The sequence below is a fragment of the Rhinatrema bivittatum genome, chromosome 4 (genome assembly GCF_901001135.1).
Source record: "Rhinatrema bivittatum chromosome 4, aRhiBiv1.1, whole genome shotgun sequence".
NCBI lineage: Eukaryota > Metazoa > Chordata > Amphibia > Gymnophiona > Rhinatrematidae > Rhinatrema > Rhinatrema bivittatum.
In genome coordinates, this window is record NC_042618.1 from 237,497,085 (window position 1) to 237,518,018 (window position 20,934).

The 20,934-nt window shown below is 46.6% G+C and overlaps 1 protein-coding gene across 2 annotated transcripts in view; it reads right to left on the reverse strand.

Annotated features, from left to right (window-relative positions):
* The window catches only part of LOC115090603 (sodium- and chloride-dependent betaine transporter-like), a 368,393-nt gene that overhangs the window by 293,933 nt on the left and 53,526 nt on the right, over nt 1–20,934 (reverse strand). For both annotated transcript variants that reach the window (XM_029599943.1, XM_029599944.1), the window contains exon 2: nt 14,261–14,436. In XM_029599943.1, coding sequence (XP_029455803.1) covers nt 14,261–14,432 — 172 coding nt within the window. In that variant the 5' untranslated portion in view covers nt 14,433–14,436. The remainder of the gene's footprint in view (nt 1–14,260; nt 14,437–20,934) is intronic.

Below are 20,934 nucleotides of genomic sequence, written 5' to 3' on the forward strand. Positions count from 1 at the left end.
TCCTTTGCCCTGTTGTAGCTTCACGAGAGTTTTGGCTACTAGCGGTATCAGGGGATATGCATATAGGAAGCCTATGTTCCAGGGGTGAGCAAAAAGGTCCATGGCTAAGTTGTTGTTCTGCGTGTGCAGGGAGCAGAATCTGTCCACTTTGTGATACAGTTTGGATGCAAAGAGGTCTATTGTTTGTTGACTCCAGCGTTGGAAGATTTTGTTCGTTACCACAGGATCCAGAGACCACTTGTGGAGATGGAACTGTCGACTGAGGTGATCTGCTACTACGTTTTGTATGCCTGCTACATAAGTGGCCCGGAGATGCATGGAATGTGCAAGGGCCCAGGCCCAGAACTGCATGGCTTCTTGGCAGAGGAGATGTTCCTCCTTGTTTGTTCAAGTACCACATTGCAACTGTGTTGTCTGTTTGTATGAGAACAGTCTTGTGTGAAAGGCAGTCCTTGAACGCATAAAGTGCATAACGTATAGCTTGAAACCCTAGGAAGTTGATCTGAAACGTTGCTTCGAGCTGTGTCCAAGTACCTTGAGTTTGGAGGTTGTTCACATGAGCTCCCCAACCCAATTGGATGTGTCTGTGGTTAAAGTCACTTGTGGAATTGGTTGCTGGAAGAGAAGACCTGTCAGCAAGTTGGCTTTGTTTGTCCACAAGAGAAGTGATAAACGTAGCTGGTGGGTTACTTGAATCCGGGATGAAAGAGGTTGAGTAACTTGGAGCCACTGAGATTTCAAAGTCCATTGAGTGATTCTCATGGCCAGTCTGGCCATAGGAGTGACGTGGACCGTGGAAGCCATGTGGCCCAGTAAGGTTAGGAATTGATGGGCTGGGGCTGTTTCTTTTGTGCGCAGAGACAAAGCTAGCTTGGAGAGTGTGACTGCGTGGTCATTGGGCAGGAAGGCCTTTGCGACTGTGGTGTCCAATTCTGCTCCGATGAAAGTAAGGAGGTGAGATGGAGCCAGGTGGGATTTTTGGTAGTTGATGAGAAATCCTAACAAGTGTAGCAGATTGATAGTGAGCTTGAGAGCTTCGAGAGCTCCTTGTTTGGAATGGCTTTTCATCACCCAGTTGTCCAGGAAGGAAACATGTGTATGCTTTTCTTGCGCAGATGGGCCGCAGCACTGCTAGGCACTTTGTAAATACACGGGGTGCCGAGGCAAGTCTGAAAGGCAGAACCTGGTACTGAAAATGTTGATGTCCCACTAGGAAACGCAGGTATTTGCTGGGATGTGGGAATATTGGAATGTAAGCGTAAGCATCCTGACGATCCAGAGAACAGAGCTAATCTCCTTCCTGCAGAATGGGAAGCATGGTGCTCAGGGACATTATCCTGAATTTTTCTTTTTGTAGAAATTTGTTTAGATTGCGGAGGTCTAGGATGGGGCGGAGGCGGCCTGATTTCTTTGGAATGAGAAAATAACGGGAGTAGAACCCTCTGCCCTGCTGTGCCCGGGGAACGGTTTCCACAGCCCTGGCACCCAGAGGGGTGGAGAGTTCTGACTCTAAAAGGGTTGTGTGATCTTTTTGCATCCACAGTGGTTTGGGTGGTGAATCCGGGGGTACCATGAGGAAGTTTAGATGGTATCCCTGGGTTATGCTGGATATAACCCATTGGTCTGTGTTAATGCTGAGCCAGTTGGTTAAGAAGTGGTGAAGTCGACCTCCTACTGGCAAGTCTGGTTTTGGATTTGTGGAGTGGCTGCTGTTCTCTGGATAGCTTTCAAAATCCAGAGGCTTGGCTTGTTTGCGGTGGTGGCTGAGGCCTGAATGACTTGGGCTGTCGAGGATGTCCTCTCTGAGACGGCTTGGTTGGCCTCACGTGAGATGTAGGTGGGTAGTATCTGTATGGGCAATAAAATGGTTTCCTAGGGTCCCTTCTCGTAGGTCTTCTTGCAGAGGAAGGGGCCTCGGTAGCAATCGTGGACAATTGACGCAGGGTCTCGTTATGGTCTTTTAGTTGAGCCACTGCGTCCTGTATCTTGTCTCCAAATAGGTTGTCCCCAGTACATGGCAAATCAGCGAGTTTGTCTTGGACTTCAGGTCTCAAGTCAGATGCTTTCAGCCAAGTCCACCTCCTGGCACTGATTCCCATTGTGGACAAGCGAACAGCAGTTTCAAAGGAGTCGTAAGCAATCCGAATCTCATGTTTCCCAGCCTCAAGGCCTTTCTGTAGTATGGCGTAGAGACTATCTTGTTGTTGTTGTTGTTGTTGTTGTTGTTGGGGAAGAGAGTCAGCTATTCGCTGAACCTGCTGCCAGAGATTCCTTTGATATTGGGTCATGTAAAGTTGGTATGCAGCTATGCGTGACACTAGCATAGAGCCCTGAAACATCTTAGGACCCAAAATATCCAAGAATTTTTGGTCTTTGCCAGAAGGTGTTGAAGAGTGAGGGCACAGACGCCTGGCCTTTTTCTGTGCGGATTCAACTACCACTGACTGATGGGGTAGTTGTGGCTTTTGGAATCCAGGAATACGCTGGACCAGATAAGTTGCATCTGTCCTCCTATTCACTGGTTGGATAGAACAAGGATGCTCCCAGAGACGATGTTGGAGATCTACGAGCACCTTGTGGACAGGGATAGCCATAACTTCCTTTGGAGCATCAACAAATTGGAGAACTTCCAATGTTTTATGGCATGTGTTCTCTTCTGTAATCAGGTCAAAGGGGACTGTCTCTGACATTTCTTTTACAAAATTTGCAAAGGAGAGGTCTTCGAGGGGAGTTTTCTCCTTTGTTCCGGAGGAGATGGTTCTGATAAGATGTCCTCCATAGATGTGTCGATGTCAAAATCTTCCCATGTGTCAGAAAAGGTCTCTAGCCAAGAACCTGAAGGAGGGAAGAAGTTTGGTACTGTTGGATGTGTTGGAACCGATGGATCCTTCGATGGCCTCAGTGGAAGATGCGGTGGCACCGATATGGACCAGGCATCGGTTCCAGCATCGGTGAAATCGGTGTTGAAAGAGGACTGGAGTCTGTGCCTTCGTCTTCTGAGGAGCCCGGAATGGGTATCGGGGCTTTCAGAGACTTTGCGGGCTGCTTTGGCATCGGTGGCCTAGGTTGTGTTGGAAGGGCAATAATGAGTGTATCCAGTCAGTTGAGCAGCAGTATAAACATCGATGGCTCCAGTGTCGGTGTCGGTATGGGGGCTGGCATTGATGGCTGTAAGTCTCGGAGAGCATCGAGCACTGCTTGGCAGATGAGACCATCCAGTTCCTCCCTGAAAGCCTATGTAGATATCGCAGCTACAGGGGGAGGCAGGCTAGGCACTACTGGCACCTCCACAGGAATTTGTGGGGGCTCAGTACCCGGCACCGATATCGGTGGGGATCACCTTGGTTTCTCAGGTGGAGAGGAGGTTGGAGGATCCTCTACCTGTATCCTCTTCGCAATCGGCTCCATAGCCATCGAGGTTGATGCGGTGTCGGTGCCGGCACCGGGAGTAGAATCACGTTGGTGCCGGTGTCAGTGCTTCCCTTGGTGCTTGGTTCGGTCTTTCTCCGGCACCGAGGAAGACGATGCGGATGCCTTATATGAAGTCAGTGACAGATGATCACGGCTGCCCTGGTGCTCCTGGTGAGGTTTGTCGACAAATTTCTTCGATCTTTCTGCCGGTGACGACTGGGTGGATGTCAATGGAGTTAATTTGATCTTAAAAAGGGACTCCAACTTGTCGAGGCGAGCCTACCCTTCGGGGTCATTTGGGCACAACTTGGGCATTGACGAACGTTGTGTGATGAGCCAAGGCACAGCACACAGACATCATGGGAGTCAGTAATCGACATGGTACGGGGACACTCCGGTCATTTTCTAAAACCTGTTGCCATGATACAAAATAGGGAGGCCCAAAAACGATCGATGGCCTGCGGACACTGAAAAAAGGGAAGGCAGGAACTGACGGAAGATGGTGAAAATCACTCACTGAGCAATGAATACTGATGTCGCGATGGAAGACCCGTGTGGGGGAAGTTTTTGGAGAAGTAAACTTCAAGTATTCTGTGAAGAAAAATTGTGAGAAAATTCTCACAGAGCTCCTAACTGTGAGGCAAACTGCAGCGAGGAAAAAAAGAGACTGAAGGGAGACTCTTGGTGGGTTGTGCCTTCTGACACATGGCAGGGGGCTGCTGGCCTGCCACCTGACTGCTAGAAGGGGGCTGAGGGTGTGAGGAGACTCTGCTCCTTTTCAACCACTTTACGCTGCCTGGAAAAAGGGGTCCTCTGACTGGTACTGCCACCATCCCCAGATGTCAGTACTGATGGATGTTGCTTCTGCATGTGATGCATCATTCCAGAATTAGTTAGATGGCCCACTTGCTTGCCTCTCCTAATATTTATTTATTTATTATATACTGACATTTGATCTGAGATATCACATCAGTTTACAGTCAGGTACTGTAGGTATTTCTCTATCCCCAGAGGGATAGCAATCTAAATTTTGTACTTGAGGCAATGGAGGGTAAAGTGACAAGGAGCAACAGCAGGACTCAAACCCTGGTCTCCTGGCTCATAGCCCACTGCTCGAACCACTAGGCTATTTCTCCTCCCTAAGGCTATTTCTCCTCCCCAGTTATTACACTGAGCAAAATGTGGGTCCTCCCTCACTTTAAAGTGGATCCAGGTCACAGATCCAGGTCACAGATTTCTTTCGTGATCCCTTCTCTATAGCCTTCAGGGTGGATGCTGGCACGGGAGTTGAAGTAGTGGGTGCACCCTGAGAAGCAATGCCAGGAGCATTAGTCACACTCTGCCTGCATTGACTGCTCTTGCTCATCATCACCAGTTTCCTCTCTCTCCTCCAGCACTGAAGTAGAGGCTAAGATGGAACTAACTAATCCTCCTAAACCTTCTTCAGCTATTATGTCTTCCATTTCTGATGAAGGGAATCCCATAGAAGATGATTCTTCATCGAAATCAGAAGCAAATAGTGACTGCGCTACATCGTCAGCACTAATTAGAGTATGCTGTCGCACTGCTGCTTTTGGGTCTCGCTCTTTTGCTTTCTCCACTACCCCAACTGTCTTGAATGGCTCAGCCTCCTCTTCACTCACCTCCAAAACAGGGTCAGAAACAGGTGGTGGCAGTGCATCATCTTTAAATTTAAGTTTTTTCTGGCTGGAACTGCCTGCCCCTCCAGAGATTTTGGATTGGAACAGGTCCCTTTTTAACTTTAATGGGGGACTGCCTCTTGAAGTGCCTTCTCTGCCAGCACCTCCTGTGCCAGTGCCAATCACTCGATGTGTACCTTTCCCTGACATCATGGATTTTAATGTCACTGCCTACTGGGGATTTGGATTAAAAGGATTTTCTTTATTGGTTGTACTGAATACCACTGTACCAATATATGTGAGTGTGGAAAACCACACACACACACACACAGACACCTAGTGCAGTGTCTTGCTGTACACTACAACTGAGACTGCTCTATGTGCCAAAACAGTACTGAAACTGAAACTCCAGATTAAACACTGGAAGCCTCAGCCTGACTACTCCTGCTATGAGACTAAGCCCAATTCCTACAGTACTCACTGTGATGCTGCTTGAGGTTCAAAAATACCCACTGCCAGACAGCCACTGCAACTCTCACACTATTTCCCACCCACACCCTGCCTGCAACCTACCCCAAGGGGGTAAGATCAGCAGCAAAATGCCACTGCTGGCAGCTTGTCTCAGTGGGTAAGTGCAGTAAAAAAGGCCTAGCTGCATGGCACAGCAGCACAAAAGGAAAAAAAATATTTTTCAGCAATAGCAAATTAGCAATAGCTCTGATTTTCAGCAATTCAATAGATAATTGATAATTGAGACACTCTGAGAGAGCTCAATCAGCAAACAACCTTCTCAGATAGAACCCAAGAAGAAAGTGCACTGTGTTACACTTGCTGAAGGTAGAAAAACACCAGGATGAGCAGTGATTGGCTGAATTAAAAAAATGCTTCACTCTGATATGTTGGCATTCTGGTCTCCTTGCCAGCCTGTCCAACCCACTCTATGACAGGGCTGTGAGGTCACTTATGACTCACAGGAAAGGGCTGGTTGCTATGGATACTCCCACATGACCTTCTCCTATTTCAAAAGGCTGCTAAGAAAGCACTGTGAACCAAACGATTGAAACTAATATGATATGTTTCATTCATGGGGATCACCATTCGTTTCGCGGTCCCACAAATGAAATGAATAGGGACCTTTTTGTTGTGGATGTGAAATTCGTTGTAAATAAATGCACATCCCTAACATATATTAAGTAACATTTTGGTGTGCATGTTCAAATTTTTAGCGACTGGCCAATAAAAAAAAATTGTATGAATTCTAGTACATATACCCTAAATCTCTTTTTTCCTGCATGGAAAAGTTGGGCCTTATTTAGAGAAAAAGAGAGTAATTTTCAAAGGCATTTCTGCAGGCAAAAGCTGATTTACCTGCAGAAATTGTTGCACCGGAGGTGGACCCTTGGACCGAGACGGGGTTGACGCTATCCTGTAGGAGGGATCCTACGGATCCCCACCGTCGGCAGGCAGAGTAGGCTGGAGGACGGAGGCTGACTGGTACTTCACCAATACCAGCCCTCGTTCCTCACACAAATAGCAGAGAGGTCTAAGTTTAGCCATGAACTGTCCAGTTAAGGCTGTACTTACATATTAATTTACACTGCATATTCAGTGGCACAGCCCCACTACTGAATATATCACTACTGGATCCTAAGTTAATTAGGAAGTTTATCTGGCTAATTTAGGACAGCCATGTAGCACAACCAAAAATTTCTGGGTAACTTGGCTGGATAACACAGAGTTATTTGCATAGCTCTAGCACTATCCTGGAATGTCTCCAGACCATCTCTGACTTATTGGGCTAATTTTTAAAGCCTGGAATGCGCCAAAACAGGGGGATACACGTGTGGCTGGTCTGCTAGCATGCTGCACGCATTTTCAAATGCTCACAACCACGCGCGTATCTCCTGCTACGCACACAACAAAGTTTTTTTTAAAAAGAAGCAGGCCGGGGCGGGGCAGAGGCCGGCCGGGACAGCGTCATTAGGCGCTTCCCTTGAAGTGCGCACCAGCAGCCAGCCGGAACGTGCCAGTTACTGCTGCTCCGTCAACCAGGTAAGTTAGAAAACAAAGCTAGCTAGAGGGGTTTTAGGGGTCGGGGAGGAGAGGGGAAAAGACAGGCAAGGTAGGTAGGGGATTAGGGAAGTTCCCTCCCAGTCCACTCCAATAAAAGAGCAAACTGGAAGGAGACTGGGGAAGGCTCTATCGCGTTGCCATGCGCTTGTAAGAAAATTCATCCCCCCTTGCACGCGCAGCTTGGCACCCACATGAACGCCAGCGTGCCAATATAAAATCGGGCACTCATGTGCACACAGGTAGCGGAACCGCATGCAGATGGATACCCGCATGCTGGTTTCAGAATCTAACTCTATGTGGGACCGGATGCTCACAAATTTGCTCTCATAAACATTCTTACATGTTCACACTTACTTTCACTGCTCATTCTCTTACATTCTCATGTCCATTTACACCTTTACTTCTGTCATTCTCCCACCAACACACACACACTCACTCACGTCTCTCCCTCTTCCATACACACATGCCCACTCACTTTCACACCCATGCTCATTTGCACTCAGCTCTCTCCTACTCACCTACATACACTCTCAGATCTCTTCTTCCTACACAAATACACACTCACTCTCATAGACATGCTCATTCATTCTCTCCCCCCCCCCCTTTCAAAACACACTAGCAACAGCAGACTCTAACATGGGCTCCTAGAGCAGCAGCAGCCTCTTCCTTCTCCTACTGTGCTGCGGAAGTGGACGCTGCCTGTTTCTTACTCTTCGTTTGATGCACAGGCAGGAAATCACAATGTGAATTGGCCAAGGCAAACAGGATGGGCGGGCAAGTGACTGGATACAGGAAACAGGCTGTGCAGGAGCAGGTGGTGTCATGAGAAAGCGAAGTTAAGAGTTAAAAAGATCCGGAGATGGTAGAAATTACTGTCGAGTTCCTCCTTTTTCAGCCGCGCAAGACCAATGACGTTCCTTTCTTCTTTCCGGGTCCAAGCAGATTGGTTTTGCTGCAGCACCAGGAGATTTACGGTATTGGCCCGAAGACCCTGTAATTCTTTTAGAATTTCGGAGTCTCTGGGCCAAATCTGGAGAGTTCCCAGGTATGAATACAGTCCGCCAACCAATTGGAGAGGGTCTGCTTGCCCATTGCAACTCCTAGCCTATTCTTGTCAAAGGAGACAAAGTGTTGGGTAGACTGCCTGTGGGCTGTAGTGCGCTCTAAATAAAAGGCGAGCGTACGCTTGCAGTCCAAGGTATGCAGAGCCTGCTCACCTGGGTGTGAGTGTGGGGAAAAAGTGGGCAACACAGTGGACTGAGTTAGGTGGAAATCAGTCACTATCTTCGGCGTGAACATAGGGTGAGTGGGCAGTACCACCATGTCGTGGAAGAACCTAGTGTAAGGCGGATAGGTCACTAGGGCCTGTAGCTCACTGACTCTGCGAGCAAAAGTAACTGCCACAAGGAAGAGGACTTTAAAGTGAGGTACTTGAACTCGCAGGAGTGAAGGGGCTCAAATGGAGGCCACATGAGCCACACCAACACTATGTTGAGGTCCCAGGCCACAACATGAAGACGTAGTGGAGGATTTAGTTGTAACAAGCCTCTCATGAAGCGCCTCACTAAGGGCTGCACCGAGATTCGGGTATCGCTCACCCCTTGGTGTGGCGGGCGCTAATGGCATTCAGATGTACCCTGATCAAGTTGATCTGTAGACCAGATTCTGAAAGGCACCAGAGGTAGTCCAAAAGCCTCGGTGTGGGGCAAGAGAAGGGGTCAAGGCCTTCTTGCGTGCACCACGAGAATAACCTCTTCCACTTCGCCCGATATGACTTCGGTTGGAAGGCTTTCGTGAAGCTACTAGGGCCAGCGAGACTTTGGCAGAAAGATTGAGGGACTGGAGTATCAGGCTTTCAACATCCAGGCTATCAGAGACAGGGACTGGAGGTTCGGGTAGCGTAGCCTGCCCTGATCCTGCATGATGAGGTCGGGCGAGGGTTCCTGGACAGAGAGGTCGTGGAGGATGGGGAAGCAGACTTGATGCGGCCAATGCGGGGCTATGAGGATCATGGAGCCTCATAGCCCCGCATGAGAGTCTTGGCTATTAGTGGAATCATATAGCAGACCCGCACTCCAGGAGAGGGCAAAGGCATCCAAGGCTGGTCTCCTGCGGTCCCCCTGTAGAGAGCAGAATCAGTCCACCTTGAGGTTCTTCGGGAACACAAAGAGATTGACGCCTGGCTGACCCCACTGGCGGAAGATCCTGGTCGCTACACAGGGGTTCAGGGACCATTCATGAGCTAGAATGGCCAGCTGAGGTGGTCCGCCACTACATTCTGTATGCCTGCCAGGTAGGTGGCTCGCAGGAGCATGGAATGCGACAGGGCCCAGGCCCAAATCTGTGCCGCCTCTTGGCAGAGCAGGTAAGAGCCTGTGCCCCCCTGTTTGTCCAGGTACCACATGGCTACCTAGTTGTCTGTCTAGATCAGGATAACTTTGTTGGACAGACAATCCTGAAATGTGTAGAGGGCATATCGCATCGCCCAGAGTTCCAGGAAATTGATCTGGCAAACCGCCTCGGCTCTTGACCACATCCCGGGTCGTTGACATGGGCTCCCCAGCCTAGGTCACAGGTGTTGGTGGTCAAAGTTATTTGAGCAGCTGGGGGCTGAAAAGGAAGCCCTTTGGTCAAGTTGGACTTCTGCATCCACCAGGCGAGGGAGAGCCAGAGTGGAGTGGTTATGTGGACCTGTGCTGAGAGTTCCTGAGAGGCCTGGCACCACTTGGAACGGAGGGTCCAATGGGTGACTCTCATGGCTAGGCAGGCCATTGGGGTGATGTGGACTGACGATGCCATGTGACTGAACAACCTGAGAAGCAGATGAGCAGAGGTTGTCCGCTTGTAGAATTGTTTCTTAGTGTCCCTACGTGGACCTCGACAGGCTACTTAGGGGGCTTCAGTGGTAGCAGACAGCTGACACAGGGTCTCATGATTATCCTTGAGTTGGACTACTGCATCTCAGATTTTGTCTCCAAATAGGTTCTCTCCTGTACAGGGGAGGTCCGCTAATTTATCTTGTACCTCAGAACGAAGGTTTGAGGCCTTAAGCCAGGCCCAGCATCTGGCACTGATGCCAGCTGCCGAGATTCTTGAGGCATCATAAGCTGCCCTCACCTCATGCTTTCTGGCCTCCAATCCCTTTTGGAGTATGAAGTCCAGGCCCTCCTGGAACTGCTGTGGCAGGGTTTCCAAAAACTCCTGGACTTGTTTTCAGAGGTTTCGATTATACTGGGTCATTTAAAGTTGGTATGCTGCTATGTGAGCAACCAGCATAGAACCCTGGAAAACCCGATCAAGGGCATCTAGGGCTCTTTGGTCTTTACCCAGAAGGGCAGAGGAATGAGGGCGGGTCCTCTTGGCCTTCTTCTAGGCTGACTCCACCACCACTGACTGGTGGGGCAATTGGCTTTTTTGGAAACCTAGGGCCTGTTGCACTAGGTAAGTGGCATCTGTCTTTTTATTGACCAGAGGCACAGTACTTGGATGCTACCAGAGATGGTGTATTAGGTCAAGAAGGACCTCATGAACTAGGATGGCCATGACCTCTTTTGGAGCATCCACAAACTGTAGGATCTCCAACATTTTGTGGCGGGCATTTTCCTCTGTTGCAAGTTGGAAGGGTATTGTCTCTGCCATCTCCCTTACAAAGGATAGATCTTCCGGGGGGAGCGGCATCTCTCCTCCGGGGGAGAAGGCTCTGAAAGCAGTTCCTTGGAAGTCTCTGAAGAATGGTCAGAGGATGTGTCCTCCCAAGGGTCCTAGGGGGCCTCTTCCTCACCAGGTGGGTGCCTGGGTCGAGAAGAGAGGGCCAACCCTAGCATACGGGGTGCAGGAACTGATGGGCAGTGGGGCAGCACCAACGATGGCAGTGCCGGCACCGAAGGCACTGGGAACTGAGAGGGACGTCGAGGCACCGAAAGACCCAATGGACCAGGTATGGAATCCGGCATCAGTGGCCCCGCCCCATCTTCCTCCTCCGAGGAGCCCGGTATCGGGATGGAGATTGTAGGAGGCATCAGTGGTTGGCTGGACACCGGAAGCCTGCTGGTACAGGCTGCGTCGGCAGAGCACCGAGCAGGACATCTAGTTTTTCCAGTAGGGGTGCCAACATGGATGGCGCCGGTTCCGATGCCAGTATGGAGGCCGGAGTTGGTGGCGATTGAAAACCCCAAAGGGCGTTGAGCACTGCCTGTTGGACCATGGTGTCCAATTCCTTTCTGAACAAGAGTGCAGAGAGAAGCGACCCTTGAGGAGGAGGCAGGCTAGGCATCACTGGAACGTCCACGGGGGTCCATGGGGGCTCAGTGCCCATCACCGTTACCGATGGGGAACGCAGGCTCCCGGGTCCAGAAGAGGATAGGGACTCCTCTCCCCGGGGCCTCTTTGGGGGAGGCTCAGTTGAAGTCGATGCCACTCCGGTGTTGGTGCCAGAACCGGATGGGGATGCGTGTTGGTGCTGATGTCTAAGTTTCCCACGGTGCTCGGCCCGGTCCTTCTCCAGCATCGAGGATGACGATGTGGAAGCCATGGAATGGGTTGATGCCGGCGAAGGTCAGTCTCCTGCTCCTCAGTCCTCCTGGCAGGGCTTCGATGGAGAGGGACCCGAGTCAGATGGACCCCCTCGATCCGACGCACTCAGCATCAAAGTCAATGGAGCAGGTTGTTTGGGCCAAACAAGTGTTCCATCTTTTCCAGGCGAGCGCACTGGCCTTTGAGTGTAATCTGGGCACAGCTCCGGCACCGACAAAAGTCATGGGAAGGCCCGAGGCACAGGATGCACACGGAGTGCGGGTCCGATATGGACATAATCCGTGGACATTCGGGACACTTCCTAAAACCCATCGCCATGGTAAAATTAGGCAGCATGTGGTCGGTGGTCGTCGGTCACCATGAAGTGAATAAACAGGAACGAACCACTAAAGTGAAAATAACTCACTGAAAACGTCGGAGGAGTCGATGCACGATGGGGGACCCCGGGACAGGGTGGAGAGTGAAGATAAACTTCAAAAATTTCCGTGAGGAAAGATGTGAGGAAAAACTCACACAGAGATCTAAGAACCGTGAGACAACTGCTGCGTGGAAAAAATGAGACTGAAAGAAGACCCCTTGTGGCCACAGGGTTAGTGGCATGTAGGCATGCAGTGTGCCAGTCAAAGTTCTAGAAACTTTGACAAAAGTATTTTGTGACAGGACTCCATCTGATGATGTCACCCATCTGTGAGGACTACCATCCTGCTTGTCCTGGGAGAATACAGTTTTTTGAATTATTGATAAAAATGTACATAGGAATGGGTATATGACGTCAACTCAAGTACCGTATTTTTCACTCCATAAGACGCACCTGACCATGAAACGCACTTAGGATTCAAAGGGGGAAAATTTAAAAAAAGAAATGGTGTGCTAAACCGGCTGTTCCCGGGTGTCTGTTAGTCTTACGGAGCAAATTAGGGGTGTGCAAACATTTTTTTTTGTCCCCGTTTCATTTTCGGGTCTGGGGAGGGCCATTTCGGTCCACTCCCCGGATCAGAAAATATTTATCATTCTCTTTCGTGGGAAAAAAAAATAAAAAACAAAACCCCAGCCCAACCCTTCAAATTTAATTAACTACAACCACATCACCCTCCTGACCCCCCCAAGATTTGCCAAAAGTCCCTGGTGGTCCAGCAAGGGTCCCGGGAGCGATCTCCTGTTCTTGGGCAGTCGGCTGCCGGTAATCAAAATAGTGTTGGTGGCCTTTTACCCTTACTATGTGTCAGGGGCTACCAGTGCCATTGGTCAGCCCCTGTCACATGATAGGAGCAATGGACGGCCCACGCCAAGATGGGCCTACCATGTGACAGGGGCCGACCAATGGCCACAGAAAAAACTAGATGAAACATTGTGTAGGTAATCCCATTCTCCTTTTGAAAATTGGTGCAAAGTCAGTGGATAAAATGTACTTGTGCATTTTGCACTTCTGCACCCAATCTGTATGTTGTCCTCTAAGTATAGTCACATAAAAATCATCTAAGGATGTTATATGTTGGGTAAAGTTTAACTAGCCAGACTTAGGGCCTCATTTTCCAAGGAGTGAGACACAGCCACAGTGTTAGCACAGCTCCTATCACAGATAATAGCTACAACCCTTGAGAGAGAGAGAGAGAGAGAGAGAGAGAGAGAGAGAGAGAGAGAGAGAGAGAGAGAGAGAGAGAGAGAGAGAGAGAGAGACTTGCTATAATGTCTATGCCCTAGACAGGTATTTGTATCCCTATGAGAGGCCCACCTAGTAACTCGAGGTGAGGGTTAAGTATTAGTGTAGGGGGTTAGGGACCACTTTGACATTCAAAGTGAGACGTATGAACAGAACAGTGCTCTCTTGTGAAGATTTGATGACCTTCGGAGTGAGTAAACTCACACAAAGATTAGATTTGGGCAATGTTCTCTCCACCTAGCTTGATGGACTCTCTACCTGGGTAACAACAAGCTAGGTGGAGAGAACATTGTCCAAATCTCATCTTGGAGTGAGCTTCCTCACTCCGAAGGCCTTCAAAGCTTCACAAGAGACCACTGTTCTGTTCGTACGTCTCACGTGGAATGTGAAAGTGGCCCCAACCCCCTACATTCTTACCTAATCCCCACCTCGAGTTACTAGGTGGGCCTCTCATAGGGATACAAATACCTGTCTAGGGCATAGACATTATAGCAAGTCTCTCTCTCTCTCTCTCTCTCTCTCTCTCTCTCTCTCTCTCTCTCTCTCTCTCTCTCTCTCTCTCTCTCTCTCTCTCTCTCTCTCTCTCTCTCTCTCTCTCTCTCTCTCTCTCTCTCTCTCTCTCACATAGGCTGTCCAGAAATGTCGTGTACTGTGATAAAACAGCCTGTTTTGTGCAGTGCGATGATTCTTTAGTTTTGCCGCACGCGATGTTTCCCCGCTGCATGAAAAAAGCCTCATTTGCATGGGAAACGCCCCCTAATGTGTTACCAATGCGATATTGGAAAATGAGGCCCTTAGGTTGTTATTATTTTTCATATCACTTATCAAGATTTAGAGGCATTATTTGAAGACTTCCTGTAGCTGTAAACTAAAAGGAAAAGTGCTATACTCACAAGGTTGTTATAGAACTTGTTAACAAATTAAAAAGTCTTGTATAACTTACCACCCCCATTTTTGTAGCAAAGATAAGGAAACCTCCAGATATTCCCCAATCCAACGACTGACCCAACCATTGCCAGCATAAACTCCACTCTGTTATTCCATTGGCCTCTCTTTGTCATGTCCTTTTCTTTTACAATAGCACTGGGAACCATTGCAATCTCCATAGTCTCCATGTCACTATGGGTAAGAAGAGATTAAAAGGAAAAAAAAATTGAGCCAAAAATACCATGCTTTTTTTTTTACCAGAGCGGGGACAATTTTCCTTCATTTATGTGGATAAACAGCAATCTAGTTATGTAATCTAGGTATCAAAAAATTGTTCTCCTTCAACAAAGTGCATAATTTTAACCCTATTTGGAGAAGGCATTCCTGGGGACATGTATAGGTCGGAGGAGGAAACAGTGTGCAAAGATTGCTTTTTCATCTCTTTGTACCTGTGGCCAGTTTTAAAGTGAAAGTACACATATACTTTCTTTCAAAACTGGTGCAAACTCCATAGGTAAAACGTATCCATAAAATTTGTCCCAATGTGGACAGTCTGAAAATTACCCCAATGCCATTTAAAACATGTATTAGTGTCAACATAAAAAAAAAAAAAAACAAACCTGAGGATTAAATGAGGCAATAGAATGGAATTCTGTCATTTTTGCTATGAGTTTTACGTTTATTTTTAACATATACCTTGTAGTTTCCTGTTACCAAAATGGGCCCTTATTAAGGGCAAAGGCCCCCAGTATCAATTCCTCCAGAAGAACAGCTAATGGCTATGGGCTATGTCCACATTAAAGTAATTAAAAAAAAATTCACATCAACCCACAACTTCCCTTTTTCTTATTTTATTGTGAAAGATATCAAAAAAGAACCAGTGGCAACCTCTATAACTGTTCTGAATCTCCAAGCACTTACAATCAGTTATATAAATCAAACATCTCATTGAATACATATTGAAACCAATCAACATGTTGTAATGTCCTTACATATTTCCTTGCATTATATTTTAATATCCAGTTGCTATGCCCCTAACCAATCATGAGACTGATCTACTATCCCCAGCCCAATCCTCATTTATTTGCCAATTCACATCAGAATGCCATAGCACGCCCCACTACCAATCACCTTACATCTTAAGGTCATGTATCCCTTATCAACCAACTTAGGCCTCAAGGTCATGTATCCCTTATGCTCCATTTTGTAGAAGGCATCATGTGAAGTTTTTCTTCATTTCAACTTAAAGACATGTTTTTCATCTTTCAAAAACATAAAGATTTGCAGTTTCATTCTAGCTAGGCTCCGGATGCAAATCTAAAATTGCCCTAGATTCCAGACATGATTGCAATGTTATATCATAAGACAGTATCATGTAGAAATAGCATTCTTAGCCTAACTTAAAAACTTTTTCCACTGTGACACTCATCTAGCTGGCCTAATTAGAGATCCAAGAATTTCAGAGGTCCCAAATTGAGGACCTCTTATAACTCTAATTCCATAGCCTCACATTTGTTAGTTACCTTTCAGTGAATACAATTGGAAGATTAATATGACAGTGACCAATCTGAATGATTTAAGTAATATGATGTGCTTGGCTGCTGCAGTCTACCTGTCATTTTAAATACATGGTGTTTGTGTCCCTTTTTAGTTCTGAATGCCCATTAGCTAAGGTTTAAATTTATGCTCAGGCTGAGTACACGACAAATAGCAGAACAGCTGCATGAACACGAATTCATGTCGGGACAAAGCTAAGTATTAGTATTCAATAGAACATGTATTTTAACCATTTGGGGAAGTGGGACCAAGCTGAGTTAAACTGCATATAAAGGGGGAACGTAGGAGAGGAGAGAGACGCCCCCGACTAAAGGAGACCACCCCGGGAAGGACTGACCTGAGAATATTGAGACCCGGAGAGAAAAACTGTGCGAGCTGTGAGACCCGGAAGAGAGGTGCATCTGATGTCATCATCCGGCGTCTGCTGTATAAATTCAAACAGCAGACCCGGGAATAGTCGGGGAGCTTGGAGAGGAGAGAGAGACGCCCCCGACTAAAGGAGACTACCCCGGGAAGGACTGACCTGAGAATAATAACTAATAACTCAACAGCCTGATCTAGAATTATCATGCCTCCCTTCCATTCTCCATTGTAAATAGTAATTTATTGTTTATTGTATATTAGGGATGTGAATCGTGTCCTCGATCGTCTTAACGATCGATTTCGGCTGGGAGGGGGAGGGAATCGTATTGTTGCCGTTTGGGGGGGTAAAATATCGTGAAAAATCGTGAAAAATCGTTAAAAAATCGAAAAATCGAAAAATCGAAAAACCGGCACACTAAAACCCCCTAAAACCCACCCCCGACCCTTTAAATTAAATCCCCCACCCTCCCGAACCCCCCCCAAATAACTTAAATAACCTGCGGGTCCAGCGGCGGTCCGGAACGGCAGCGGTCCGGAACGGGCTCCTGCTCCTGCATCTTGTCGTCTTCGGCCGGCGCCATTTTCCAAAATGGCGCCGAAAAATGGCGGCGGCCATAGACGAAAAAGATTGGACGGCAGGAGGTCCTTCCGGACCCCCGCTGGACTTTTGGCAAGTCTCGTGGGGGTCAGGAGGCCCCCCACAAGCTGGCCAAAAGTTCCTGGAGGTCCAGCGGGGGTCAGGGAGCGATTTCCCGCCGCGAATCGTTTTCGTACGGAAAATGGCGCCGGCAGGAGATCGACTGCAGGAGGTCGTTCAGCGAGGGTTCCGGCGCCTCGCTGAACGACCTCCTGCAGTCGATCTCCTGCCGGCGCCATTTTCCGTACGAAAACGATTCGCGGCGGGAAATCGCTCCCTGACCCCCACTGGACCTCCAGGAACTTTTGGCCAGCTTGTGGGGGGCCTCCTGACCCCCACGAGACTTGCCAAAAGTCCAGCGGGGGTCCGGAAGGACCTCCTGCCGTCCAATCTTTTTCATCTATGGCCGCCGCCATTTTTCGGCGCCATTTTGGAAAATGGCGCCGGCAGAAGATGACAAGATGCAGGAGCAGGAGCCCGTTCCGGACCGCTGCCGTTCCGGACCGCCGCTGGACCCGCAGGTTATTTAAGTTATTTGGGGGGGGGTTCGGGAGGGTGGGGGATTTAATTTAAAGGGTCGGGGGTGGGTTTTAGGGGGTTTTAATGTGCCGGCTCACGATTCTAACGATTTATAACGATAAATCGTTAGAATCTGTATTGTATTGTGTTCCATAACGGTTTAAGACGATATTAAAATTATCGGACGATAATTTTAATCGTCCTAAAACGATTCACATCCCTATTGTATATAGTAATTTATCTTCGTTCTCCCCCTCTTTTTTTCCTTCTCCCAGTTAAGGCAACCTTGTTAGAATGTAACTTTTATGCTCCTTCAAACTGTCTTGTTATATGGTTGGTTATTGTTTCTCCTTCGTTCGATGTAAACCGAGTTGATTTGATCTGTATCAAGAAAGTCGGTATGTAAAAGCCTTAAATAAATAAATAAATAAATAAATATTGAGACCCGGAGAGAAAAACTGTGTGAGCTGTAAGAGCCGGGAGAGAGGTGCGTCTGATGTTAACATTCCGGCGTCTGCTGTATAAATTCAAACAGCAGACGGCACCCCACCGTCACTGGCGCACCGCCTAAGCCGCATGCCTCTGAAGAGGCGTATGGCTTTGTCCGGCTTAGTCCGGACAAGGCCGGAGAAGCCATCCTCCCGATATTGTTGGTAGGAATAATAGCTGGTGAACTCTTCCTGAGTACTCCTCAAGGTTCTATGGGGAGGAAAAGGAAAGTAAAAACCTTCCCAGTATCTCCTATAACACCAAGGGGTCCTATGGACAATCACATCATAAGATGGATTGAATCACCAAGTGAGAACACTATGGGGGAACAGTTTTCTGCTTCCCTCAGTCCTGGTGAAGGTCCTTCCTTTCCCCCACAACCTAAAGCATCAATTCCAGAAGGTTTTCTACAGTTAGAATCGAGCAGTCCAATGAAGGACAGCGTAATTCCTGCAGAGACTCAGATAAGTAATCATTTATCGAAATATGATGTAGGTTTAGATACAGGGGAATCAAAGAGGCCTGAGATTTGGCCTATAGATCCCCCTGATAATATAACCCTTAAAGATTTATGGAAATTGATTTATGGAAATAATGTTTCGCAAATGAGTAAATCATTGTCAGGAATAGTTAATGTGAATAAATTAAAGATAGAGGAACAAAGTAAGGAAATAACTAGTTTGAAGGATGAAATGGGAAAAGTAACATCTAAAGTTAAATTGTTAGAAAATACTGGGATAGCCCAGATTAAAGATAGTCTTTCCATTCATAGAGAGCTAGAAAATATAGAAAATATGATGAGATGTAAAAATTTGCGATTAATTAACTTCCCGCAAACTAGATTGTTATCACCTAGTGAAATGTTAAAAAAATACTTCAGGGAAATATTGCAATATGCTGAGAAGGAAGTACCTGTTTTTTCCAAAATCTTTTACTTCTCCAAGAAAACTGGAGGAGTGGAAGAGGAAATTCCAGATACTTCATCTATTGGTGTTTCAACATTCCTTGAAGAGTCAATTGACATCATACAAAAAAGAGCTACCTTATTTGTTTCTATGTTATTAGAAGCTGACAAGGATAGAGTGTTTAGGGATTTCCTTAAACACAGAGATATGAATTTCTGTGGCCAAAAGATTTTAATGTTTCCAGATGTGTCTCGAGCCACTCAGGCTAAAAGGAGACACTTTCTCTCTCTAAAAATTAAAGTGTTGGCCCTAGGGGAAACCTTTTTTCTGAAATACCCATCTGTTTGTCTTATTACTTTTAGAGGGAAGAAATATAGTTTCATTGACCCTTTACACTTGGAGACTTTTATTTTAGATAAAGATACAAATGGAGGAAATAAGATAGAAGGCCAGTAAAAATCCTTTTCTCTCTCTCTTATCTGTTTGTTTATTATTATTACCGTTTAATAAGTTTGCTCCCTCAATTATGGGTTATGTAATGGAGAAGGGTGTGAATATGTAATAATATTATATTAAGTGTGGTGTACTTCTGTATTACTTCTTTGAAATTTTGTTTAAAGTTTAAATGAAAATTCAATAAAGAAAAAATTGAAAGAAAAAAAAAAGTGCATATATAATAATCAGAAAAAAAGACTGTTTAGGATTAATGATGAAACTCTCATATCCAATTTGCAATTTTGTTTTCTTTATATAATGGTCCACGTTCTATTTTGAAATCAGCTGTTTACAATATTTACAAATTGGTTTGGTAGGACTTTTTTTGTATATCTTATATGCTATTCTTTCAACAAGTATTTATTGGTTCAGTTAATGTTTTGTAAAAAAAAAACATTTATGGGTTAATTTTCAAACCCCGTTGTGCATAAATACTGGGAGATACATGCGTGGCTGGGTCGTGTACGCGCCAAGCGCATTTTCAAAATGGCCCGGCCACGGGTGTATCTCCCAGTACATGCGGAAGAGCCGGGTCTCTAAAAAGGGGTGGGCTGGGGCTGAGGTCTGAGCAGAGCGGGGGCGAGCCAGCCAGGACAGCACCATTAGATGCTGGTACATGGAACTTAATTCTCCACGTGAGAGCAGGTAAGTTTTAAAACAAAAAAAGTAGGTGAATTGGGGGGATGAGGGGTAGGGCAGAGAGGAAAAAAGGGAGGAAGGATAGTTAGGGGGTTAGGGAACTGGGGAAGGCCCGATCGCGTCGCCATGCACTTTTAAATACCCCCCCCCCCCCCCTTTGTGTGCGCGAGTCAGAACCCACCTGCACATCCTTTTTAAAATTTACCTTTAAGTACATCTGGTTCAATGTGTAAAATCTGTCAAATATTCTGTAGTGCACTAGCTGCAAGGACTCAATAACACATTTTAACATTATGGGCCTGATTCACAAAAACCTTTCTCTAATTCTTTGTGAAGGTAACATAAACTTAGTAATTCATGCCTTAAGTGATTGTTTGACTTTTTCTTTGCAGGCATATATTTAATATATGTCTATGATTCACTCCAATAGTTTGTGAAGAGATGTACATTAACTGGGGATAAACTTGGTGGTCTCCACAGGACACCGATTTTTAAAAACTGAAATGGATTTTCTCCTATCCCCCCATCCTCACCGGATCCCTGGATGTCTCTTATCCTATATGCAGGGTTCCAATTAACCAAATCAAACTCTTGTTGCTGAATTTTGAAGTTCTATTGTAAACCGATCTGATGTTCCTTTACGAAGTTCGGTATATAAAAGCCACAAAATAAAAGCCACAAATCAGGGAGGAGTGATCCCCAATCACTCCTGCCTTTCTGGGTTCCTTTTTCAAAATGTTGTCATTTGGCCTTTAAGCTGGCACAATTTTGTTGTACAGTAATATGCTGTACAGCCCGGTTTGGACTATTGGAACCCCATGGATGGGGTAAGAGACAACTGGGGTAGGGGTGGAAGAGGGCATAGGGGAAGGCCTGGGGTGAAAAAGGTAGGTCAAATTTTAAATGCTTGCAGTGTTGTTTTTTTCCCATTTACTAAACAAATGGAAATGGAAAAAATCCTTGAATGTCAGTAAGGTTTTGTTCATTTTCTAATGAAACAAAATGTGGGGGTTTTTTTATATTATATTTATTGAAGTTTTACAGGCGCATACAATTTAGAACATAAGCCAACATTTTTTGTCAGTG